Source organism: Schistocerca cancellata, chromosome 4, assembly GCF_023864275.1.
Source record: "Schistocerca cancellata isolate TAMUIC-IGC-003103 chromosome 4, iqSchCanc2.1, whole genome shotgun sequence".
Taxonomy (NCBI): Eukaryota; Metazoa; Arthropoda; class Insecta; order Orthoptera; family Acrididae; genus Schistocerca; species Schistocerca cancellata.
In genome coordinates this window covers 168,924,382-168,952,335 of record NC_064629.1, presented here as the reverse complement: position 1 = coordinate 168,952,335, position 27,954 = coordinate 168,924,382, and the positions used below count along the sequence as shown (strand labels likewise).

At 38.7% G+C, this 27,954-nt stretch overlaps 1 protein-coding gene across 2 annotated transcripts in view; it reads right to left on the bottom strand.

The window, feature by feature from the left end:
• LOC126183651 (filamin-A) overlaps positions 1-27,954 on the bottom strand; it is a 537,330-nt gene that overhangs the window by 37,572 nt on the left and 471,804 nt on the right. For both annotated transcript variants that reach the window (XM_049925796.1, XM_049925797.1), the window contains 3 exons: positions 16,774-16,914; positions 15,896-16,024; positions 10,068-10,241 (listed from right to left, as the gene is read on the bottom strand). In XM_049925796.1, the coding sequence (XP_049781753.1) occupies positions 10,068-10,241; positions 15,896-16,024; positions 16,774-16,914 (444 nt within the window). The remainder of the gene's footprint in view (positions 1-10,067; positions 10,242-15,895; positions 16,025-16,773; positions 16,915-27,954) is intronic.

Sequence of the window (27,954 nt, the reverse complement as noted above, 5' to 3'; positions counted from 1 at the left end):
CATATTTAGAACAATATAAAGAGAATGCAGTAAGAGTAATTTATTAATTTTCACTTGGGTTTCCTGTGATATCCTATATTTTATACCTTTTTTTGTCAGTACGCTGAAAAGTGTAAAAAGGGGGGTTTTACTGTAAGTTTTACATCACTGATGCTTCCTGAAAGATCCATAATAAATTCAAACTAACAATGTGCAGAATTTCACTATATACTAAATGTAAAGCCTTGAATGAATACCACAAGGGTGTGGTTCCTTATTTATTTTTAACACTTTCAATAACATTAGGGTCATTCCAAGTTGAGGGGACCAGAGGTTCCCACTCGACCATCTCCAAATCTAATGAAATTTGCTGTGAAGGTTCTGTATGGTCTTTGGTGGTCATATACCAAATTTCAGTTCAGTATCTTCAATGATTGAATTTTTATGGGGCTTTTAAAGAGAGGCTACTCATCTTCGCATCATATACGAAGGTGCAAGTGTGTCAAGTTTGCTAGGCTTTTTTAGAATTTCTAGCACACATTTGGCCATTTGCTTCACCATACATAGACAACTTTTTATGCTGAAACACACCACAGCAAAAATTTGTGATTCAGCCACACCTATATATAGACACAAGCCTCTGAAGTGGTTAAGAAATTTGTCGTGCTATTCTGGTAGCCGAGGTTTGACCGACCACTGCTGCTTTTCATATGAACCAATCACAACAAAACTTCAGAGGGTTATTCCTACCTATAATGTCTATACATGTATCAAATTTAATTAACATTGGATGCCTAGAAGAAAATATATGCACCTGCAAAGCCGGCCAAAATCTTCTACATGCAAATTTTAGAGTATTTTTGGGGGGCAATATCTCAACTGTGTTTTGTTCAATACTCTTTCTCTTGCCACAGCTGGAAAGAGCATGCTTTAAGCTTTCAAAGCTATACTGTTTAATTTCTGGATCTTGCATATTGATGGGTAAGAATACATTTCAAAAGTTATTATTTTAGCACTTCAAGAAGATTGAAAAGCAAAATATTTTGCTCATTAAGCCCCACAATTAAATTTTTTAAGTATATAAATAAGTTTCAAACATTATTTTAACATATGCCATAAAACAAGCATAATACACAACACAGAAAACTTGCAAAACAAAAACACTTAATAATCAGTTCCAGTTTTGGTTAAATAGTTCTACAATTTTGACATGGACAGATTGAGGAAAACTGTATTGTCTTACTGATGATTATGATGATGGTGGTGGTGGTGGTGCTTCTAAAGTCATGAAAATATGTTGCTCAGGAATCCAGCAGGTGTCTTTAGCAGTTGGCCAGTGAAGGAACGAGCAAAACCATGTGGGTGCGTAAAGCTGGTTAGGACATCTTGTTGTTCATGTGAAATTTCACACCCTTTTCCAAACCACAAAAATTGCCATACATAAAAGCAACATACTGTCCTGGTTTTAAACTCACCATTGAGGTTGCTGCAATTTCTTCATCTGCTTCAGAGGCATTAATTGTGAATGCTGTAGCATCATTGGAAAAACTGCTTACTCTGAGCTGATTACAATCAATTGGCTTAAACTGATGTTTTTCTCTTGTTCCAGATATTGTATGTTCCATGACAAACCTTGCATCATAATCAGGTGGAATTTTTTCAAAATCTTATTTGGTATATAAAAGAAGTTTATGCCCGGAATACTATCATCACAGAGTTTGAATAAATCATATGGAGTCAATATCTGGTTGTCTAAGGGCCTCTGCAAACTAGCACAGACTGCTAGTCTTTTTGCTGTTCCCACAATGTCATAACAAGTTGATTTGCCTTGGCTAAAAAAAAAAATACATTCAGCAGTGATGCCAAAAATCACTTTGTGCAGACGTAAATTGGTGAAATTTTTGAAATTCTTATATTGAGCAACTGAACCATCACTAAAGTAATAAATGTTCACAATGTTTTCAATGTTTGTCTTTAAATATGCTATTAGCTTCTTCATTTGAAAGGCATTGACAGGAATGGCACAATGGAGACAGTTGTGTGTGTGTGTGTGTGTGTGTGTGTGTGTGTGTGTGTGTGTGTGTGTGGACCCATTGCTGTGATATTACATTGTTTCTTCAGGGTCATAGTCTTTCAAAGCATCTTCAAGAAAAGCCTCTAGTTGTATTTTTTCTGGACATTCCTCACACCACTGCAGCATGCAATCTTTTGATTCCAAACTGCATACAGTTTCTTTCCCTCAAAACCTTGTAGCCATCTTGGATGGATGTTTCTGAAGCCAACATTAATTTGACATTTTGATGAACTGCACATACACATACTGAATGTGATCCAGAAGCACCAATGTAGTGCATCATTTTGGTCTGGACACAAAAAATTTTGAGAAGCTCAGTTGATTTTCATATCGCTTACAATACATAATGAACGTTTCTTTCAGGTTTCAAAGGAGCAGGTGTTCCTGCTTGTGAATCTTTTTCCGATTTACTCTTACTGCAACACAGTCCTTTTTGTCTGGCCGTAAACAAAAAAACTCAACATCTCATTTTGGTTTAGTTCATCATTGCGTTTTTTCCTTTTTCAGTCTGCAGGTGCTGCTAAAATCCCATCTTCCGTCTTTAGTTTCCTACACTTATTTTCTATTTTAGTATAAACAGCAAATTCTTTAGCCATTTTTTGAATAGTCCAGCTGTTTGGGGCCATGGTCAAAATTTGAACTTTATTGCCATTTCTTGAAGCCTGAAGCTAAATCTTAAGTTCTTCAATTAAGATATTCATATCTTTATATTTTTAGCACTCTTCCATTTGTATTTGAGCAATATCTACTTGGTTCACAGCAGCAGCTGTGGCAATTACCTTAGTGATGCTGCCTTGGGCTTTCAGAAATTTGTGCTTTATATATCTCATTCAATTGCTTTTGCTGATCGATTGAAGCTGTAATGGTGACTCTCCAAGTGATGATAATGAAATATTAGCAGTAAAGCAAGCATCAACAACATCCATGTCTTCAGTGGATGGTGATTCTTGCTTATCCTGGTGGGACAATTATTTTTGGGCCACCGCGTTTCTACATTTGGTACAAATTTTCTGACCACGTTTAAAAACTTCATTAGCCATTAACTTCAACCTATCAGACATTCCAATGGTTACTGCTGTTAAAGTCTTCATGGTTACGTGTTTTTCTTTACCAAATTGGTTGCAGCATGTCTTCTGCAGGCACTAAAATTTTGTCATCAACAAGGCATTATGTTATGAACAGATTTGGACATCTTCAGTAAAATCAAGCCCAGACCTATGTCATAGAAGCTTCCTGTCCATTGGCAACATTTCCTTGACTTATTGTAGTTAACTTTTGTTATAATAGAATGGTGATGACTTACGACAATCAGTTCCATCTGATCCACCAAAGTAATTGGGTGAAGGGGACTCTGTTCATTTTATACAATAATTTATTAAGCTATAACGAGCAATTTTGAAAGCTCATGAATATCCAGGTTTGAAGCACAGAAGACTCAGTCTCATTTGTATATAAAATATAGAAATTGGGCCATCAAAACAAACTGTTTTAGTGCTAACCTTCAGCAACAACAATGATGATTGATTATTCAAGCACTCAATACTCAACACTAAGATTGTACAATGCCAATGCCAAAGATCTGACACAGAAGACTGACACAGTGAAAATTACAAATAATGAAAGCAACTACTGAAAGTGGTGATTCAGCAATGTATCACTGAGGCGAGGATAGAGCCTTAAAAACTACTGATGCTTTATAATGCTGATGGAAACTAAATGACAGGGAATATATGCACCACCATGCTTTGTAGAGCTAAAAGGCTCTAAAGCAACATAGTATTCCATTATGACCTTCTAGATTTTATAATCTTAAGAGCATTTTCTCAGGTTTTATTATTTTATATTCTATACTGTAAAATAATGTAAAAACACTTCTTATTAACACAGTTACTTTCCTTAATCCATACACAAATCCTATACCATTAAAAGCCATTACAATTACACATTATTTGATTTACAACTTCAAATTGTATTAATTGTTTGTATTTATTAGTAACCCATTTTCCCTACTTTTGAATAGGTATCCTTACTCATCAATACGCAAGATCCAGAAATTAAACAATATAGCTTTGAAAGCTTAAAGCATGCTCTTTCCAGCTATGACAAGAGAAAGAGAATTGAACAACACACAGTTGAGATACTGCCTCCCCCTCCCCCCCCCCCTCAAAAAAAAATCCTAAAATTTGCATGTAGAAAATTTTGGCCGACTTTTCAGATGCATATATTTTCTTCTAAGCACCCAATGTTTGTTAAATTTGATCCATATATAGACATCATAGGTAGGAATAACCACCTGAAGTTTTGGTGTGATTGGTTCATATGAAAAGTAGCAGTGGTCGGTCAAACCTTGGCTCTCAGAATAGCACGACAAATTTTTTAACCATTTTAGAAGCTTGTATCTATATATAGGTGTGGTTAAATCACACATTTTGCCATGGTGTAATTCAGCGTAAAAAGTTGTCTATGTATGGTAAAGCAAATGACCAAATGTGTGCTAGAACTTTTAAAAAAGCCTAACAAACTTGACACATTTGCACCTTCGTATATGATGCAAAGGTGAGTAGCCTCTCTTTATAAGCCCCTAAAAATTGAACAACTGAAGATACTGGACTGAAATACCAAGTAGAATCTTCACACTGAATTTCCATTTGATTTTGGGATGGTCACACTGAGACTTTTTTTTTTTAAATATTGGTCCCTTTGACGTGGAATGACCCATTATGATAGTGAAACGCTTTATGCGAAAGCCATACTTGTACACTGCATCAAGAAGGAGAACTATGAGGAGTGTAAAATGAATCAAGAAAAACCATCAGTAAGGAGAACTGTTCTTTACATAAGTGTCTGCAAGGTACACTTATTACTATGACTTACGGTAGACTACTTACCTAAAATTAAAGGCATATGCTTTACTCTTTTCATATTTAAAATGGTTACAAGTAATAATAATCTCAATTAATACATGGAAAAACTAGTTTGTATCAGCTGCAGATCATACCACTGTACTTTGTGATTACTGTATCTTGTAATTTGTATGTAAAATTTACACAAGAATATTATCATCATCTTCTTTCCTTTCTCAGACCTTACGTCTGGTTAAAAATGGAACGTGATGCGGACATTGATCAAGCGTGACTTCCTTTTAACTGTATGGTATATGTTACACTGTATTTAGGAACTTTCGGGTTATTGAACATGTATCAATAATTACGGATTTCTGTAGTTGTATATATACGTTTGGATGTAGCTGCATTGCATTGATGTACTGGTAGATATTGTGTGGTATGACTCCTGTAGTTGATTGTATAATCGGTATAATGTCAACTTTATCCTGATGCCACATGTCCTTGACTTCCTCAGCCAGTTGGATGTATTTTTCAATTTTTTCTCCTGTTTTCTTCTGTATATTTGTTGTATTGGGTATGGATATTTCGATTAGTTGTGTTAATTTCTTCTTTTTATTGGTGAGTATGACGTCAGGTTTGTTATGTGGTGTTGTTTTATCTGTTATAATGGTTCTGTTCCAGTATAATTTGTATTCATCATTCTCCAGTCATTTTGTGGTGCATACTTGTATGTGGGAACGTGTTGTTTTATTAGTTTATGTTTTATGGCAAGTTGTTGATGTATTATTTTTGCTACATTGTCATGTCTTCTGGGGTATTCTGTATTTGCTAGTATTGTACATCCACTTGTGATGTGATCTACTGTTTCTATTATTATTATTATTATTATTATTATTATTAACATTTCATGGCCTTCATTGGACCACTCTAACCAACTTTATACAAAGAATTTTTCAGTTTCCTGTCAGCCGAGTACTACTTCATTCTCTTGGATCTCATCTTTCTTTCTTCATTGGAAATCACCCTTCCTATTGTCTGTTTGTTGATTCTCATTTGCATTCTGGTTTGTTTGTGTGTGTTTCCTGATTTTGTTAGTTTTGTTTCTTAGGTCTTCCAATGTAATCTGTAGCTCATCCATATCTTCCTTGATTTCTGTAATCCACTTAATGTTGCACTTACTATTCCACAATTTTTCTATTATTCTCCTGATGATCCACACAAGAATATTAATACAGGGTGCGGCAGAACCGACTAACGAGTTTCTATCGATTACTGCTGGGGCTGTGGTAGGGCTAGGCAGTTGCACATGGTCTGCCTTTGTTCAATCACTGACCCCATTTCAATAGCCGACATGGTCTGGACAGGTGCACATTGTGGTTTTGCCGTTCACCCTTATTATGAAAACAACAGATCTGTGATCACTACACAACGAGTTTTTCGGCGACAGTTCAACATTCCACGCAACAATGCCGTTCCTAATGCAAACACAATTCGGTCCTGGGACCACAACATTCTCCTAAAGTGATAGTGTGGTGTGCCATATCACAATCTGGCATCATAGGTCCTTACTTTTTTGAGGAGGAAAGAGCGACCTTGATAGTGAATTCCACATGTGATGTTTCAATGTTGCAAAATTTTCTGCATCCCAGAATGGAAGAGACTGTTCAAGAACATGGACTGGAGGACTTGTGGTTTCAACAGGATGGAGCTACTGCTCAAACAGCTTGAATTTGACAGATGTTTTGACAGAAATGTTTCCGGGATGCCTCGTCTCTTTGAGGGATGATGTTGGATGCCCTGCACGGTCACCAGATTTCAGAGTTTGTGACTACTTTATTTGGGGATATCTGAAGAAAAAGGTTTTCAAAAGCCACCCTCACACTGTATCAGAGTTAAAAGAGTAGATTATTGATGAAGTGAATGCCATACCTCGCAATGTGTGTGCAAGAGCTGCTCAAAACTTCATGGATCGTCTACAACAATGTATTGATGCTAATGGCTGCCATCTTGTGGACATTATTTTCAAAACTAAATGAATGTAAAATGGTATATTGTACTCATTTATAAAATAAAAACATTTTCTCTCTATACATCCAGATTTACTTTTTATTGCTCCTTAAAACTGCTTAGTCAGTTCTGTCACACCCTGCAGATAATAGATAGTCCTTGAAATATTAACAGCAATTAATTTATAATACAAATATATGTGGCACACCTTTTAGCTCTTATTTATTGCTGGAGGTTGCCAATAAAGATGTTAGAAATATTTAGATGTTAGAAATATTTGGCACCAGAATACAGAAATTGACGTAAAATCCAGAACTATAGCACCCTTAAGATGGCATACAACAGAAGTTAAATTGGATGGAGTTTACTACATGGCTGGATATGCATACGAATGTCATTTAGTGCACCCACGCAAATCAGTTAAGAGTAATGATGTTTACATTCTATATATAAGGGACGATTGTAAGATGAGATCCGTATTCAGAAATTTGGGTGTTGGTTGGTTATTTGTGAGAATATCATGCTATGCCTCACACAGGGAGGAGAAACATGCACTAGCACATCAGGTTTCAGCAGCAGTAAGATCATGGTCTATCAAAAACTACAGTTTATCATTCTGCAACATTACTGCTCACAGCAGTTCGGATCCTATGGCTGTCACATGAATATGAAATAAATAGTTTCAGGAGGGTCATAATGCCATGCAGGATCTCAGCTTCCCTCACGACTAGTGCCTGAGAGACACTGCATACTGTTTGCACAGCTCTGCAGCACTGTACAGCTGCACCACACACCTCGAGTCAAAAAAGGTGTTTGCTTTGAGACAAGTATCCATACAGACAGTGTGAGGATTGTGGAACACCACAGACTGCCTGCACAGTGACCGTTGTTTTAACTACATTTGATGCACCAGCAGAGAGACAGTGGTGCCCCCAACAACTACACAGGGCTATTACAAATGATTGAAGCGATTTCATAAATTCACTGTAGCTCCATTCATTGACATATGGTCACGACACACTACAGATACATAGAAAAACTCATAAAGTTTTGTTCGGCTGAAGCCGCACTTCAGGTTTCTGCTGCCAGAGTGCTCGAGAGTGCAGTGAGACAAAATGGCGACAGGAGCCGAGAAAGCGTATGTCGTGCTTGAAATGCACTCACATCAGTCAGTCATAACAGTGCAACGACACTTCAGGACGAAGTTCAACAAAGATCCACCAACTTCTAACTCCATTCGGCGATTATATGCGCAGTTTAAAGCTTCTGGATGCCTCTGTAAGGGGAAATCAACGGGTCAGCCTGCAAAAGCGAAGAAACGGTTGAACACGTGCGGGCAAGTTTCACGCGTAGCCTGCGGAAGTCGACGAATAAAGCGAGCAGGGAGCTAAACGTACCGCAGCCGACGGTTTGGAATATCTTACGGAAAAGGCTAAAGCAGAAGCCTTACCATTTACAATTGCTACAAGCCCTGACACCCGATGACAAAGTCAAACGCTTTGAATTTTTGGCGCGGTTGCAACAGCTCGTGGAAGAGGATGCGTTCAGTGCAAAACTCATTTTCAGTGATGAAGCAACATTTTTTCTTAATGGTGAAGTGAACAGACACAATGTGCGAATCTGGGCGGTAGAGAATCCCCACGCATTCGTGCAGCAAATTCGCAATTCACCAAAAGTTAACGTGTTTCGTGCAATCTCACGGTTTAAAGTTTACGGCCCCTTTTTCTTCTGCGAAAAAAACGTTACAGGACATGTGTATCTGGACATGCTGGAAAATTGGCTCGTGCCACAACTGGAGACCAACAGCGCCAACTTCATCTCTCAACAGGATGGTGCTCCACCGCACTTCCATCACGATGTTTGGCATTTCTTAAACAGGAGATTGGAAAACCGATGGATCGGTCGTGGTGGGGATCATGATCAGCAATTCATGTCATGGCCTCCACGCTCTCCCGACTTAACCCCATGCGATTTCTTTCTGTGGGGTTATGTGAAAGATTCAGTGTTTAAACCTCCTCTACCAAGAAACATGCCAGAACTGCGAGCTCTCATCAACGATGCTTTCGAACTCATTGATGGGGACATGCTGCGCCGAGTGTGGAAGGAACTTTATTATCGGCTTGATGTCTGCCGAATCACTAAAGGGGCACATATCGAACATTTGTGAATGCCTAAAAAAACTGAGTTTTTGTATGTGTGTGCAAAGCATTGTGAAAATATCTCAAATAATAAAGTTATTGTAGAGCTGTGAAATCGCTTCAATCATTTGTAATAACCCTGTAGTTGACAAAGGAGCAGAATCACCACATCTTTTCGTATGAGTCTTGGTTGGGTATACTGCATCAAGGCGGATATATCCATGTGTAGAGGCTCTGAGGTGAACAAACATTTCCAAACTATATTTGTCATCATCATACAGGCCCCAGACCTGGCTTGATAGCCACTGGGTACACAACAGGATGATCATCATCTCATTTCTGACATGTAAAGGTTGATGGCTATGCTTTACCTTACAGGTCTCCATTACATTATCCTTCAAAAAGGTAACACAAGAAAGTAGGTTGCCCATGCTGTCCTCAATACAGAAGGTGTGACTGTTGTCCTGGCTACAATTTTCTCCATGCCTCTCACACTGTGAAAACATCTGGACACAGGTTGCTGAAAAACTGGCTCACCACTGCTCACTAACCACTGTGACTGCTGAACTCTCAAATAAGGCTGAAGTAGCACGGATTAACTGGCCTTTATGTCCTCCTCACTCAGTTCAAATTTATGCCCAGCTGAGTTAGTTCAGTTATAGTCTGGAGAGATGGCAACTCTGTGTACTAAATTTTGCACCATGTATACCCCCAAAAATGGTACAAATTTTATTTTGTCTATTTCCTACTACACTGTACACACATAATAAGTGAATTTTCATTATTTTCTATCCTTGCCGGTTTTGCAATTTTAATGAGAAAAAATATAGGGGGGAAAGAGGGGGGGGGGCTGAGAGAGAGAGGGGGAGAGAGAGGGGGGGGGGGGGGGAGAGAGACTCTTTACGGACTACAGAGAGCACTATTAGCTGTCTATACATGGTAAAAGTTAAAAGCCAGTTAAATATGGTAACAAGAACCTTTATCTTTATGAATAATATCTATATAAACTATGTGCTACAGTACCTGTGATCTTTGCATTATAAGGGCTCCCTTTTATATGCTTCTCTCCAAACTTGACTGAAATTTTATATTCTCCAGGAGCGGTCGGAAGATAAGAAACAGAAACTGTGCCATCCTTATTATCATGACAGCTAATTTCTGCCTTGCTTGGTCCTTCAACGGCCAATGATAGTCCACCTGAAACAATAATGATTATGATTATGATGATAATTTCTGTGATATAGAACCTTAAAAACCACACCACTAACATTAAAGAGTAAACTGTAAGGTATATGGTAATTTGAGTGGCAATGGTAAAACTGCTACCCAGGTGTGAAATCTCCTGACAGATGAAAACTGAACTGACCAGGACTTAAACGAGACTCTGAGCTATCCAGGCACAACTCAACCTATCTACAAGTCTTTATTTCCGTCAGTAATTTTTTCCTATTTTCTAAATACTACAGCAACTCATCCACGTACATAGATGGTATCCCTGTGGGCTCCAGTCATACAGAGATTTTTATGTAACTGTGTTCCATCTTGGCTTGAAGTTAGTTTTATTATCTCTTGAATTTGTACATCACTTTGTAGGTGGTCAAATATTCATAAGGCTGTCACAATAAGGCTGAGTGAATGACAATGTAAATCATTTCTCCTCCTTGTAGTATTATACTGAAGAAAGGTGGTGGTGTTTCCAAACTGTGATTCATTGTTGACAAAAAAACCTATGTGAGAAAATGTACTCTGAATACTACAGGGTTAAAGGAGACAACTCACCAAAGAGCATCTACAACTTTCCTAGAACATTTATTGTTTTTTGGCGAGTTGTCTTCTTTAATCCTGAAGTATTCAGAGTCTCCTTTAATCCTGAAGGATTTATATTTGACAAGAACTTTTCTACAACAAAATTTACTGTTTAAAGAGGGGTCTATGGGAGCTTTTACAGTGAACACCACATATTATATCATTAAATCAAAACACAAGTCTACTTTCTGATATTTTCATCTCCAAAACTTATTATTATCCAGAAAGCAGAAGTTGCAGAGCTTACATGTTTAAGATCTGCAATGCGTGTCTTCCAGTTTGGGTTTTTGTTAATGTACACACCTAATAATTTAGAATATAGTGTTTCATTAATTGAAATATCCTTGTGCATAGTTCCTAAAGATGTGGTCTGGACTTGCATAGTACAGAATTGAATGTATTGCACTTTAGCTAAATTCAGTGACAGTCTATTTGCAGTGGTCACTTATTAATTTTCAAGAAATTCCATTCTGAAATTGGCTTAATTATAATGCTTGCATTTTCAGTAAAGTTCTATTCTATTTCTTGGATATATCATGAAAAATCACGAAGAAAACAGACCCAATATTGATCCCTACGGAACATTTGTAGTGATTACCAGTACTCATTTTAAAGATGTTGTTTCATTGTGTACACTCCCAACGTTTCTTAATGTAAACTCCACAATCTTTTAGTTAGAACAAAAACCACTTACCGATAATATCGCTGGTACCATATAATTTGAGCTTATACAGGTGAATACTGAGAACTACACAATCAAATGCTTTTGACAAGTTACAGAAAATGGCATGTTCAGTGCAGAGATCCTTTTGAAATACAAATTAAGACTGATTAAGTATCTCACTTTGAGAAAGTTATTTTATGTTTCTGGCATACCAGTACATGATCTTTTCCAGCACCTTCAAGAAGGGTTAAGTACATTTACATATACATGTATCACATATATATCAGTCTGGGGAAGAACCACTCTGGACGTAAGAACCACCTACCTCTAAAAGTGGTGAGGGAGGGAGTGAAAGAGAAGTGTAGTTCACAATGCGCACACACACACACACACACACACACACACACACACACACACACAAAAATGATGAAAGGAAAAAATTATTACTTCTTCTAACTCTATTTGCAGCACATTTTAAGGGCAGTAGGACTGAATGTAAGCTGAAAGAGAGAGAGGAGAGGGAGAGGAGGGGGGGGTGGAGAGAGGAGAGGGAGAGAGAGAGAGAGGAGAGGGAGAGAGGGGGGAGGGAGGGAGGGAGGGAGGGAGGGAGAGAGAATTGCAGGGCAAAATTCGCTAGAGATACAGGTAAAAATGTACAAATGTGTGTTAAATATATTAATGTATTTTATGTGTATGTACACAGATGAAAAATCGCCTCCTAAATCCCTGGATCTATTGCAACCTAACTTGGTACACATATTACTTAACATGTGGAATGAAGTAGAGTGGGGTAAGAACCATCAACCTCCTACTGAGGCTGGGGTGATAGTGTGGAAAGAGAAGGGGGTGGAGCAGATAAACAGACACATGGGGAGGGGGAATTGGTATGAGAGAAGGGGGCAGGAGGAGGAAATTGACTAATACAAGACATGCAGCGACAACTCTAGGTACTTCACTTTTTATCAATTTCTGGCATATTACCTTCCTTGCAAAAGGGTTATTTCCTGAATGGCTTCTGTTACTTTTGAATGTCTTTGGCATTTGAGAACAGCTAATTTTTTGAACTTTCAAGTTGTAAAGTCATGTGAAGATTCTGCAAATCGTTTGCATGCAAGGAGGAGATAAATGTTAGCTGAAACCCCTTAAATTATGTTTGTTATCTACATCTTCAGACTGCTTTTATTGTAACCCTAATAATAGTGAATCAATCAGTCAGTCAGTCTTTATTATCATTGGATAAAAAGTTTGTAGACAAAGGAAATATATAGAGAATGTTTAAGGATTTGCACATAATGCGAGGGGTTTCTCAAGAGAAAATGATATTTAAGTGCATCTTGATAAAGAGTGATAGTATATTATAAGCTGTTAAATATCCATGAAGGACTAATATTTTATAATTCTATTCTCCTTCTTCTTCTTCTTGAGAGGTGAGGTGAGACGCGATTTAAAAAGTAATATAATGAGCAAAGGAAAAGTTATAGTAATAACGCGAGAGCTTCGTATAAAATAAAACATTTATATATGAAACCATATTACTTTACTGCATTATGAACCATAACTTGAACAAGTGGTATGTAAAAATAAGCATAAGCATTTCACAAGATATGTCAGTTCAATTTATTAAATCGAGTAGTTGGTGTATTGATTCTCTTTTTTTTTTTTTTTTTTTGTTAAACGTAAGTGAAGGAGTACTCAAAACCATGTGCAGAAGCAGTTGATATTGATAACAAGGTGTTGGAGCAAGCAAAACCTTACTACTTTCAGTTGTAGTTCTATCAAATATATTTTTTCACTTATCAATAAACAAGATAGGAAAAAAGTGTGACCATCAAGTAGATGACTCAGTTCACATCACCGAAGACTGTACATTACGGGAACTACTCTACTTTATGTATTATATTTCACTGATTATTTATAAGCAAATTGTCCTGAACCAGCTACACTAAGTTCTCAAGTTTTCTTTTTCCTCCTCCTCCTCCTCCTCCGGGAGAGGTGAGACTTTGTGTGATATAAATTTAACCATCATTCATGCTGTCCTGCTCTGCTAGAAGTATCTGAACAAAATGTAAATTAATGCCAAGGCCATGGAGTAAAGGCAAACAATAACACCAGGTCTTTTACTCAGTTTCATAGTGAAGTCTGACAAAATATTAATTCATAGCATCAGTAAGCCTGTTGCTATTCAACGAATGATATAAGAATATAGCACATACATACTAATTCAACTACTGAACAGCAGACTTAGTTTGAACACGAACTGCATTATATATGCCTACATATACATTCTGCAACTTATTTTGTAGCATTTATCCCATTTAATATGGGGCTCACTTTTTCAGGATTCAGCATATCTTATTCTATCATTTAACTTTGTGGTTAGATCCCCTTCCTGACACCACATTTGTCAAAGTAACCTAAGTGATGTAAGTCCTGTGTATCATCTGTCTGAATTGCATAAACTTAGTTCTGTGTGATATCATGTTATTACCATTTTTGTATCGTATACTCTGAGGTGAATGTGGGGACCTGCCCAGCATTTGCCAAAAGAAGCATGAGAAACTGCCTTAAAAACATACTCATGCTGACTGATGTAACAACCGACGGTCATTAATTTGCCACTTGAATTTGACCCAAGTCTCTATCACCTTCGTGTCTCACAAGCTCGATCAAAGAGCATTATGTCATGTGAGCTAGTCATCTTAGGGGCCAAAGAATTTTAGGTATTTCAGAGCTAATGTTTACATCTAAGGTATTTTTAGTAACTCTGCCAGACATGCAAATGGGAAGTATGGATGAATCAGTATGTGCAACATCACCCACATGCGGCAAAGGCCACTGTGATGTGAACACCACCAATATCACAGTCTGGTGACTTGAAATTCCCAAAAGGGCAAATATAAGGTTTCTCAGTGGTGGACTCTCTCAGTTGCTGTTTCCTCCCTTTACATCTCTACGAGTGAATAATTACTACTAATGCTCTTTATAGTTGTGCTGCATAGTGCCTCAACTTACGAATGTGTGGTTTCCACAACTGCCATGCCGAACACATGCATATCAAAATAGTAGGATGAAAGAAATTTTTCACATCTCAGCTGCATACACACATGCATTAAATGCAATGGCGACATGTGAAAATCTGTGCCGGGCCATGACTCTAACCTAGATGATCCACTTCTCTAGAATAGTTGCTTGAACTGCCTAGGCCATCTGAGCATGCCTCCCATCTAGCCCAAATACAGATGTAGAGTTCTCTGTCAATTATCCCCTATTTGCTCACAGCTATTCAGCTGAGTACTGCAACAGTTTGGATGAATAAATGCACCCACACAGAAGATATCATTTCGCCCATATATGTACTTATTTATATGTGTCATGCCTGCTCTTTCAGGCATGTCCAGAAGAAAAGACACCACAAATATAAATATGTACAAAATAGTAGTGTTTGGACTTTATCAGACTCTGTCTAGAACTATTACTGTTTGGTTTTGTAAACTAATAGACAATTTTAGTCTGTTGTTAAAGAAGTTTATTTGTGTTCAGTAAATGCTGATGGCCCTAAAGTGAGTGTTACAATAATATGTGTAGTCACTAAAATTTGATTTGTTAAAAACAGGATTTAAACTACAAATCCGAACAACAACAACTGGCTGAATTCTGGATCAAAGTTCTTTACCTGCTGCACAGCTGTTATTGGGACCTAATTGGAGGCATAAACACATCTTAGTAATGGATTTCACAAGCACAGATAATTATAATTACAGTAGACAGATCAATATTGTTTGAAATTACAAGAGGGGATAGGTCCAAGCTGAGAAATAATGTAATGTTTTCTGCCATTTACATATATCGTTAAGAGGAAATTTATGGAAGTGGCAACTTTATTCAAAAAGTATGTAAAATCTGAGACTCAAATTCTGTTACTTTAATTCAATAAGTGTACAGGTTTCACTAGAAAAAAAAAAAAAAAGCTGGTTGCCTACACAACAAAACAATGTTGAGGCCACCTGATGTAAGTAATCTAAAAAAAAGTTTTAAGTGAGCAATATGGAATAATTATTGAATTGGAGTGAGTACTAATACAAATTAGTTACTTGTTCTATTGTAAAAAAATAATCAGGAAGTACAATAAAACTGTTTTTACAAAAGTAAAGTTATTTCTATGGTTGAAATTTAGAAACAGAAACACCACTGAAATTCAAGGCGATTCTGTTCCAATACTCTGTGCCAATAACAAACTTGCAGCATAACTATAAAAGTATTGCAATGGCAAGAAGATAAGAAACAAGGAAGCTATCTGTATAAAATGGTCTTGTGTGTGCATCTATTTGATGCAGATTCTATTTTCTCCATTTCACTTTAGCAAAATTATCAGATGAGTTACCTGCTCCAGCTCCTTTTGTTGATATGGTGAAATTTGAAGGTTCTCCACTGACTCCATGAGTCAGTCCTGGTCCATATGCTGTGACATAGCCACTCGTAATGGAGTCTACATGGAATTTAAATGGTGATCCTGCAGATAAAAAAAAAATCATTATTTTTGTTTGTTCTGGTGACTCTTGTCTCATTACTAAAAAAAAAGAGGAGGAGGAAAGGGCCACATGGTTCATGTCCAGCAACTGGTATTAAGTGAAGTCTTTGCTGTTTGTTTAACTTAGTTACAACTGCAACGTACATAAAAATGTTCAGTAACAGAACACAGAAACTTGTTTCATATGATTATGAGTCTCAAATCCAATGCCAAAACCTTGCTCAGTAAATTAAATGATGTATTTGTCTGCCACAGTCAAATACAAGTTAATTTTAAAGACAAGCAAACGAACCCAGATACATTGTTTCATTTGTCTGTCTTTAAGTCCGTATAGCTGGGCCTCTTATCATAATTCCCAGAACTCTTGGACTTACTTGACTAAGATGTTTAATCTTAAATATCCAATATTAAATTTCATAATTTTCTTATTTCATTTTCACAGTCCTCAAATTTTACAATTTGTTTGTTCTGCTATTAAAATAATATCACACATTTGAGTAATGGAAGCTTACACAAGCAAACAGCTACAGGTTTAAATGTGGATCCAAACAATGTTACTATTACAAAGCATTTTCATGAAAATTACTGTTAAATTTATTGACATATGAAAAAGAAAAGTCTTTTAAATACAGATATTTTTGTGTAGGCACCATCAAATTAAGATGCAAAGAAAATTTATGTACTAGATTAAGATTGCTCCAGTTTCATTATTTCATTTCATATTGATTTACCTTGGACATGTTCTCCATTGTACTTCACAGAAAGCTCATGCAGTCCTTCCTCACGTGGATCATACTTTATGCTCACTGTTCCATCACGATTGTCTTCAATGATGGGCTTGTCAATATTTCCACTCGGCATCTTTATCTCAGCTGTGAACATCAAATTAACATGTAATATGAAAGTGCAGCGGTTATGAGAGACATTAGTTTAGCATCAAGAGTATTCCACCCACTCAAACACACATTCTAGTATAATGTTTACACTCTTTGAATATTATCAATATTAATAAATATGAAGATGCGGATGGAAATGTCTATTTTTGAACTGATAATATATGTGTAAGTGCAGGTAGTCATTTTTCTAGTTCTATTTTTCCGAACAGGAAGGTGCACTGTCTCACTACTATTAACATTAGAGTCACTTCTGGATAACTGGTTTGTCTGTTTGGTGGTGGGCAAGTCTAGGAGGTGTTGGACGTGTACCAGAGGGTGATAATTTAACAACATTACATTTTTTATCTTCAAGGTACTCTGAAAAACGCTTTGTATACCACAAAACCTTACACAGCTGGGTGGTGTAAGAGATTCAGTTGCCCATAAATAAAGTTCTTTGAAAATCATAGTTACTTTTTGGCAGTAATTTTGAACATTTGTAAATTTGATGGTTTTTACAAACATTGACTTCATATTATTTGTTGCCCAAATTACAATTAATAATTTTCAGGTTATATAAACATTAATTTGGGATGCCATACAACATATTTTCACTTTTTCATAATCGGCTCCCTTATTGGGGGGCGGGGGGGGGGGGGGGGGCCAGCGCAATTAAATGTCAAATCACGACAAAGGACAGGTACACACATTTTTTTGTACAGTGTGCTACTATGATTTTGAATTTTAATAACTGTCAAAAATTAAATGAAAGTATGGCATGTGTGTTTTGTAAAATGAGCAATGTTTCAGACCAGTTCAACATGGCCTCAAAGAAAAATGGTCAATGGGCAATCTATTTACATTTTTATTATTATTTTACATCAGTTTAGACGATCTCGTCAGTTTGTCAACTATTTACCACTTCTTGCTCTAAAAAACACAGTTATTGTACTGTTTATTATGATTGTACACACCGTTATAGACTTAATGAACTGTAAAAGCAAATTATTTCAACCTGTTCTGTTTACATAAATGCAAATAATGACCACTTTAATACACAACATACAGCAACATACACAATTTGCATCTGTCATACAAGGACTCAGTGGCAAACACAGAATTCTCATTAAGCATAACAATAGTTCAAAATTCATTCTAACTTTTTAGAAACATCTATTGCAATAGCTATACTGCTTGCATTTACAAAATCTGTTCATATAAAAGGGGCTGCTATTCTCTTAGAAACAACTGAAATGACTTGACTATCCCAAGATGACATATGATGAGTAGATGCCAATGCATTCAAATCTCTTTGTTCTGCAATATAAACCTTCAGTTCTAAGCAGAGTTATCACTTTATAATCTATCAACAACAAATCAAGTTGTGATAATCATTTTCACTAATCAAATCTGATTCTGTGTGCTTGTCCTTCTCCTCCCTAAAACACTATAAATTATATTCCAACCAGATACTCTGTTCATGCAACTCATTCCCATAAGTACACCATTAGAACTTCTACTTCTAGTGGATTATTAGGCATTTCCATCTACTGGCAGTTAAACATGGAAATTTCCTTTCATAATCAACAGAGAAATGAATATTACAAACTCCTAGATACAAGCCCACCTCTAAATATGAACAACTGCAAAACATGAACCCTGGTCAAGCTGGTGTGTCTTAGAAAGGAGATATTAGTAGCAACCTTAAAGAAAGTTAATACTAATTGTTCAACTTATATTGGGTAAGGTTGAGTGTTTATAGAGTCCCTGGTTCCAGTTCTGATTGGCCATATGTTTTGGCAAGTCATTAATACAAACAATGTCTTCAAAAAACTTATATATACTTAATCAGTCTTTTGATGTTTTAAGTGATAAATACATAATTTGGGTAAAGCAAGCACATGACAAATGTTTCATCAATTGTTCTGGCATTTGCCTCCAATGATTTATAAAATCTGTCCTTTTTAATAAGAGGTTAGTGCCTCATGCATAACTCCACAGGACTCATTCAAACAACTTCCTTATTTTGTAATCAGTAAAACAAGGTTGAATTTCGATACATGTGAACAATTAAGACCCAATTGGAGGCTCAAGGATAATAATGACATTTCAGAGTTTTGGACAGCCTTGGAAGAAAGGTAAGAGGGGAGTAGAGAGGGCGAGGGGGGTAGAGATGGGGGGAGGGGGGGAAGCAGTGGAGGTGGTGTGATTCAATGCAAGAAATTTAAAATTTCAATTTGTAGGACATATATGGGCTAAATATTTTCACAGTTTCTTTTCAAAGTTTCTGAAATAGGACTGAAGGAAGCACAATTACAGCTTAACGGTAATGGTTGAAATGCTGTTATCATGAAAAATCAAAGCAGTTTATAAACCAAGAAAAGTCTGAAGCTGGCTTACAGCTTGGTTTGCCACAGAGAAATCACACTGATAAACAGTTATGCACATATCTATAGTCTACAAATCATGGTTTTTCTGTTATCAGTCATTTGTAAATTTGAAATGGTGGGGTTCTCCTTATATTTCTCAGTGTCATCTGGAATTATTCTCCATGATCCCTAGAGGTGTGGTATGTAGGGGGCTGTGGGATATCCCTTGACTACTCACTGTAAACAGTTTATGATTCATTTTTGTGATGTAGTGTCATTATTAAAACAGAACTGTAGTTATACACAGGAACCTGCGATTTATTTGCTTTATCCGTAGGTAAGACACTATGGCCGTTTCACTTTGTATGCTCACTCTCTGTTAATCCAAGCATTTGTATGACAGAAATGACTCCATCTGTGAATGCAGTTGAAGACAGTAATGCAGAGTGATAGTTAAATGGATCAGATCTTCTGAAATTCCTGTAGACTGATATGATCTGCAGTCTTATACAGTCTGTGTGAACACCTCTCTGCTCAAGGGTAACACAGAAAATTGCAGCTGAAAATGGGGACAACAGATTTATAAATTCTGTACAGACGACCTCATTAAGTTATATGAATTCAGCAGTTTTTCAATGCCTCCGATAGTGATATCTAGATGCTAGTCAACTCTACAGTGATATGGGTAACTGGTAGTGGGTGGCTGGAGTATTGGAGTATGAACATACATGTTGATGTAGAATAAGTCAAAACACGGGTGGTGATAACTACAAGTGAACTGCAAACCTGTCCCAGTCATTCTTCATGTACGTAAACATAATCCTCAGTAAATACCATTTTAAAAAGATTTTTAAATTTCTTTATTAACTTCATCCCTATACAATGTCTCCTTTGTTAAGGTTCGACCTCTTCACTCGCCAACAGCATAGGATTTATACAATCACTTGGGCCATATAATCATCAATGTGACAAGTACATGGTACAGAGTGACAGAGACAGGGTAAGGGTCTGTGTTTAAGTTCTGTATTTCAATAGCACTAAGTTTTAAGCAGAAGAAACATCATCAGGGGAACAAAAGTATATTAGGGTGTCGCAGCAAACTACTTGTTCTATTGATACATATTCTGCATGAAAATCTAATTTAAATTGTTGCTGTCAACAATGTTTTATTTTTGTTGAGTGACACTTATAATGGGGTTCTTGGCATGTTTTAGAAGATGGATGTGTGCATTCAGAATCTGGTATACCTCCAGTCAAAATGTAAATGTGTAGGTCATGAATATCAAGAGAAGAGAAAGAAGAACATGATGTTTCTTAGTTCTCTTTTACTTAATTGCAGTTCCATAGCTTTAATCAATGCTATACCAGAATCATCAGCTGCCAGTTTCAGCCTTGGCAGTACTGTTTTTCTCATTTTCACTATCGCAAACCAGCACTAAGAGTTGCTCCTTTTATGTTCATAAAATCATTTAACAATAAACAAACGAATTTCAGAGAGAGAGAGAGAGAGAGAGAGAGAGAGAGAGAGAGAGAGAGAGAGAGAGAGACTTTTGTGAGTGCCGCTCTACCTGTAGAGACACACAGATAAACACACTTACTTTATTTTTTTTCCTCTAGTAGCTAATCTAAACCTTACACAGAGCAACCTTTAAGTAACAAGTTATTCATCTGATATCCATGCTTTAGTACAAACAGTCTGTTGAAGTTAGACCACGAAATTGATATTTTGAGAATGTTTTCAGCATTAGCTATTTTGTGTTTCATTTTGTTCCCTCTTCCTTTTTCCATTAGCACAAACCTCCTGCAGACAGAAAATTTATTCCAGACCGATAACTCAGTGGACAGCAAACAAAAGAAAGTTCTCTCATTGTCTTGAACACATCACTCTGGAAACAACTGTCGGAGGGTCATATTAGGAATGCAATCCCACTTCTCTCAAAAGGGAAGTAAGTAAGTCAAATTTAATGTTTCAATGACGAGGGCATTACAGACTAGGCGCTAGTGTAGAGGGGGCAAGGATGGGGATGAAAATTGTCAGTGGCCTTGTTCAAGGAAGCATTCTACTACTCATGTTAAGTGCTTTTAGGGACAATGTGGAAGTTTAGATAAGTGTGGTCAGGCGTGAATTGAATCACAGTAATCCCAGCGCAAGTACCGTTTCCTCACACATGTATTTCATGGAATGATCGTGTCGCTAAAAATCAGAAAAATTGTAACGTATACCAAGTCTTACGAAACAGTTTTGTTCCCGCGGACCATTCGCAACTGGAAAACCGTGGGAGGAGGGGGGGGGGGGGCGGGCAGATGGGATGGAGAAAATTATGCGCGCCTTCCATCATACATAGTAAGGTAGACTATTCTTGCGCATACGTACGACTAGCGTCTAGATCACTGTGGCTTTCGATCGGCGCTCCTCTACTCTCTTAATTCAAGCCCAGTATTTGACCACTTCACCATGCGGCTCGGTCCCATTTGATCAGAGGACCGGCAGTGTTGAATGGCCTGTTGAATCACTAGCTCCCTGGTACTCCCTATTCTGTGACGATGCTTCACTAGGCGTGGTCTCTAGACGGTGTAACGGCCTTGCATTTCTACGACACGTGAACTGGCTTACCTAGCCAGTCGCAGCAGAGCACGCAGTGTCATGAAGACTCTGAACTGCGAGGAAATGCTGTAGTGCTATGTGCACGTGAAAATTCCCAGTGTCAAAGAAATATGGTGCTGATAATGACCAAGAATAGACTCCTGAAGATTTTACTTTTTTAGTCTGATACTGTCAGCAGCAAATACCTTTACTCAAATCATGGGTTCTGAAATTAGGGCGCATGCGTCTCTGATTAAGATAATATTATATTTGATCCGTGTGGATTTAGCACAACCCACTCCGTGGACATCAGTACTCACGCAAGTAACTATGTATTCATTCATTCTAAAGCGTATTCATTCATTCTAAAGCAAGTGCTTCGCGAATGATTCCGTTTAACGTCGCCAATGGCAATATTCATACTCTATTCCCATTCTTGCAGTACGCGAGCAACGCAAAAATATCTTAGTTCTGTAGGCGGGCTATTAGCTTCAGATGGGGGAAGTTCAGTCATTTGGAAAGATACCCTTTTTGTTCATGTTGTATAAAAATGACTTTTCAGACAATATTAATAAAAACCTCAGACTTTTCGCAGATAATGCAGTTTGTCTGTAACAAAGTACGGTCTGAAAAGAGCTGCAAAAAATATTTGACGATATCTTGATAAGATTTCAAAGTAGTGCAAAGGTTGAAAATACAGAAATGTAGAATCATACACACACACACACACACACACACACACACACACACAGAGAGAGAGAGAGAGAGAGAGAGAGAGGGGGGGGGGGGGGGGGGGAATTGAACACACAAGCTGAACTGTAAGTAAGGCACAGACTTCGGTTCGGTTCGGTTCGGTTCGGTTCAATGAAATTAACTGGGAAAATGTAGACAGGCTACACAGGAGACAGCTTACCAATCACTTTAAAATATTGCTCATGTATGTGGGGATCATATCAACTAGCATTTATTAACGTATGCTCAGCAGGGGGGAGGGGGGGGGGCGGCACGAATGGTCACAAGTCTGCCTGACTCACATAAGAACGTTGTGGAAATAATGAGAAACCAGAGCTGGCAGACTCTTGAAAATGACGTAAAACATCGAGCGAAAAATATCGAAAACTCAGTATCAATTGAAGAATATAAACATTTTTTCAGCCCCCAGCGTACCTGTCAAGTAAGGACGATGAAGACAAAATTGGACCAATTACAGCACGCACAGCGGCAGTTCAGCATCCATTTTTCTCGCGTTCCCTGTGCGGCTGGAACGGGAAGAAATCGTAACACGTGGTACCATGCCAATTACCCTCTGCCATGCACATCAAAGTGGTCCCTGGAGTTTGTAGAAGCTGAATAAGGCTAGAGGAAAGAGCTATCGTGTCCATGCTCACTACTTTCCTCAAAGAACATATTTTCATTTTGGTTAAAACGAACGTATTGTAAAGATATTTGAAGAAATATGGGGTGTCGTGCTCATTTTTTCTGATGATAGAAGCAGCAAAGTCTACGACATTACGGCGGTTGCTTCGCTGGTTTATCTCTCTACAGCTCAAAACTATTGCGAGAAGTCTGCCCTACCATACGGGTATCACTCTAGTGACGTGACAATTTTCTCAGTTACTTAAACGGAATGTGAATTATTGTCTGTGTACACCTGAAGCTGTTAGTTATATCATGTAGAATAGCCTGAGTGGATGAAATTGTTGGTGTTGCTTTTCTTTAGTGAAACCAACCAACAGCATCAACTTGAAGACTGAGTTCAACAGCACAGATGTTTATTAGGCGCGGTCGTACGTGTGGTTGCGTGGTAATATCACAGTACGAACCAATTTACCCAGCTAATTATTCAAATGGCTCTAAGCATTATAGGACTTAACATCTGAGGTCATCAGTCCCCTAGACTTAAAACTACTTAAACCTAATTGACCTAAGGACATCACACACATCCATGCCCGAGGCAGGGTTCGAACCTGCGACCGTAGCAGCCCTGTGGTTCCGGACTGAAGCGCCTAGAACCGCTCGGTGACATGGGCCGGCAGCCAATTACTGTAAAGGGGATCTCGTATAGCTTCACATGCAATACAGATCATGCTGCCACTTGGCAGTTTTCAGTTTTCATGTACACATCGGAGGACGAAGTCACGTTCACTACCAGACGATAAGGATCAGAATGTTATGACCGAACATTTGAAATTTATGGCGTAACACCCGTTAAGGACACATCGGTTATTCTCTAAATAGTTTACGAGATTAAACGTTCTAGATCCATAGTGTCATCAATTATGGTTTTAACGAGAAATAATAATACTTTGTTTAATTATACTTGCACCGCTCTCGCGGCACCAGAAAGCTAGGTTTTTGGAGAAAATGGTCTGTGTTTTTATTTAAATTTTAAGAACCGTTTCTTACATTTAGTGATATTTTTGGAGTAGTTTCATTGCTGTGAGCAGCTCACGGGCTTTTTAATATAAGTCCGGAAAAAAGTTCATTTAAGAGTACTGTTCATTCTATGTGTAACAGTTTGGAAATGTATGCTTACGATTGGGACTTTTAGTATAAAGAGCAAATTTTTTTCTGTCCGTCCAGCTATTTTACTTCCTTTGTTTATTGTTTGTAGCCCAACAATTATTAATTGAATGTTGCCCTTTATTTATGCATCAACACAATTAAACATTGTTATTACATATATTTATAGCATACTGTGATTATTTTGCATATAATCACTTCAAATCCATTGGCTATGCAGGACACGTGAAGTGATGCCAATTAAAAATCCACATGCATGGCCTAGGCGAGACTCGACTCCATGACCACGCCTCCACGAGGCAACAACACTACCCACAAACCACGGAGCGTTGCCCTACAAATATTCATTGTAGTGTAATGCTTTCTGCTAATGGACCTAATAAAGACACTCTTTCTACACTGTAATAATGTTTGTTTCCATTGTAAGACAACAATGTCTAATCTCTCAAAAACAGGGGGCGTGGAGTTGTAATATCATAAGAAACGTGTCTCAATGAGTGACTGCCGTGCCTTTGCCATCTCAGATTGGGACAACAATCGTAATCTACTCGACTCTATTTAGCACCCTCTCCTCCAGAACTCCATAATGATTATTGCGATTTTAAAGGCGTCTCAGTACACAGTTATTAGCTCCTCAATCCTCTCATACCGATCGAATACATAGGTACGCGACTACTTTTTTTTTCCTGTGTAATAATGCAACAAAACGTAATACACTCGATACACGAATTTTTAACTAAACTAGTAAATATGAACTTTCATTGAGGTAAAACTAAGGTTATTGTGTAAAAAGGTTAGAACGCAAACTATGTAGTTTGTCTCTTACGTCCAAGGGAAGTATAGGAACAAAGAACAGACTGGGCGACGCCTAGGGGTTAAGCGCCGGTGCGAGTTCTCCTCCTCCAGGACAGTGCTCGCCGAGTGGAAGATTTAGATATGCTAGTCTACGGCAATCATATAACTATATATAGGGAGTTTAGTGTTAAATCGCCAACATAGAAGCTCTGGAATCTCTAAAGACGAACAAAATAGGAAAGAAGGTACCAAAAGGGCGTTCTAAGAACTCCAGTATAGCAACCGCTGCGAGCGTAAAATGCGCGAGGGCGTTGCGGGAAATGAGCCAGTAGACGACGCGTGTAGAAAAGAGAACCTTTGTGAGAGCTGACGAAGTAGCAGGCGAGAAAATTGAGTGGAGAGAAGTCGAGGTGGTCGGGCCGGCGGATGCCTGCGGTGGGAGCGCTGAAGCAGATGGGCCGCTCCTCGCGGTCCACCTCACTGATGGTGACGCGCTTGTAGAAGGCGCGGAAGAGCTGCGACAGCTCGGTCCACGTGCACTGGTCGTGAGCACCGGCCTCCGCGCCGTCCCAGGCGAACATACTGACTGAGCCGGCGGGCCGCGCTCGCCGCGCCAGAGGGGGCAGCTCCGCCGCCATCTTGTTCCAGAAAAGACGCGCCGCCCCCTGCCACTCCTCCGTGGCCAATTACTTCGCACACCTCGCTCTTCCGATGCCCGGCGTTCGCGATTCGGGTGCCGGAAATTGGCCCCCGACGTGGAATTTTCAGATACCCCAATATCGTAGCTTTCTTCCGGAAAAGGGGGATAGAATAAGAGTTTTGAAATACGCAGGCGCGGATCCGAGGGCGGGGGGGATAGGAGGGGGCGCTACGAGTGCCACGGTCCTCCTCCCTCTTCGCAAAATAACTAAATTTAAAAAAAATTATATTCTTACATATATTAATTTCAAAATTTTTCAGCTAACTTCCGGAGAATGTAGTAGCATTAATTCTAGCAGCTCTGAAAGATCTAAATCGAAAAAGGTCTCGGAGAAAACGGTACTCCGTCAGAACTACTGATAGCCTCGGAGGAACCAGCCGTGACAAAACTCTTGCATCTGGTGTGCAAGATGTGTAAGACAGTCGAAATACCCTCAGACTTCAATAAGAATATAATAATTCCGATTCTAAAGAAAGCAGTTGCTGAGAGACCTGAAAATTGCCGAACTATCAGATTAAAACTGTGTGCCGGACCGAGACTCGAACTCAGGACCTCTGCCTTTCGCGGGCAAGTGCTCTACCATCTGAGCTACCCAAGCACGACTCACGCCGCGTCCTCACAGCTTTACTTCTACCTAGTACATAGTGTCGGAGCCGGCCGGTGTGGCCGAGCCGTTCTAGGCGCTACAGTCTGGAACCGCGCGACCACTACGGTCGCAGGTTCGAATCCCGCCTTGGGCAAAGATGTGTGTCATGTCCTTAGGTTGGTTAGGTTTAAGTAGTTCTAAGGGACTGATGACCTCAGAAGTTAAGTCCCATAGTGCTCAGAACCATTTGAACCAAGATAGTTTCGGAAGTTCCATGCAGCTTTTCACGGATGATGCTGTAGTATACAGAGAAGTTGCAGCATTAGAAAATTGCAGCGAAATCCAAGAAGATTTGCAGCAGATAGGCACTTGGTGCAGGGAGTGGCAACTGACCCTTAACATAGACAAATGTAATGTATTGCGAATACATAGAAAGAAGGAGCCTTTATTGTATGATTATATGATAGCAGAACAAACACTGGTAGCAGTTACTTCTGTAAAATATCTGGGAGTATGCGTACTGAACGAGCTGAAGTGGAATGATCATATAAAATTAATTGTTGGTAAGGCGGGTGCCAGGTTGAGATTCATTGGGAGAGTCCTTAGAAAATGTATTCTATCAACAAAGGAGGTGGCTTACAAAACACTCGTTCGGCCTATACTTGAGTATTGCTCATCAGTGTGGGATCCGTACCAGGTCGGGTTAACAGAGGAGATAGAGAAGATGCAAAGAAGAGCGGCGAGATTCGTCACATGGTTATTTGGTAAGCGTGATAGCGTTCCCCCTACTTATACCTCCCGAGGAGATCACGAATGTAAAATTAGATAGATTCGAGCTCACACGGAGGCTTTCCGGCAGTCGTTCTTCCCGTGAACCATACGCGACTGGAACAGGAAAGGGAGGTAATTACAGTGGCACGTAAAGTGCCCTCCTCCACACACCGATGGGTGGCTTGCGGAGAATAAATGTAGATGTGGATGTACCTCGTCTCCTACCTTCCAAACTTTACAGAACCTCTCTTGCGAACCTTGCAGAACTAGCACTCCTGAAAGAAAGGATATTGCGGAGACATGGCTTAGCCACAGCCTAGGGGATGTTTCCAGAATGAGAATTTCACTCTGCAGCGGAGTGTGCGCTGATATGAAACTTCCTGGCAGATTAAAACTGTGATCCGGACCGAGACTCGAACTCGGGAGACGCAGGAGTGCTTCTGTAAAGTTTGGAAGGTAGAAGTAAAGCTGTGAGGACGGGGCGTGAGTCGTGCTTGGGTAGCTCAGATGGTAGAGCACTTGCCCGCGAAAGGCAAAGATCCCAAGTTCGAGTCTCGGTCCGGCACACAGTTTTAATCTGCGCACACTCCGCTGCGGAGCGAAAATCTCATTCTGGACCGAACTATCAGTTTAATAACTCGTGGTTGCAAAATACTAACACAAATTTTTTACAGAAGAATGGGAAAAACTGGTAGAAGCCGACATTGAG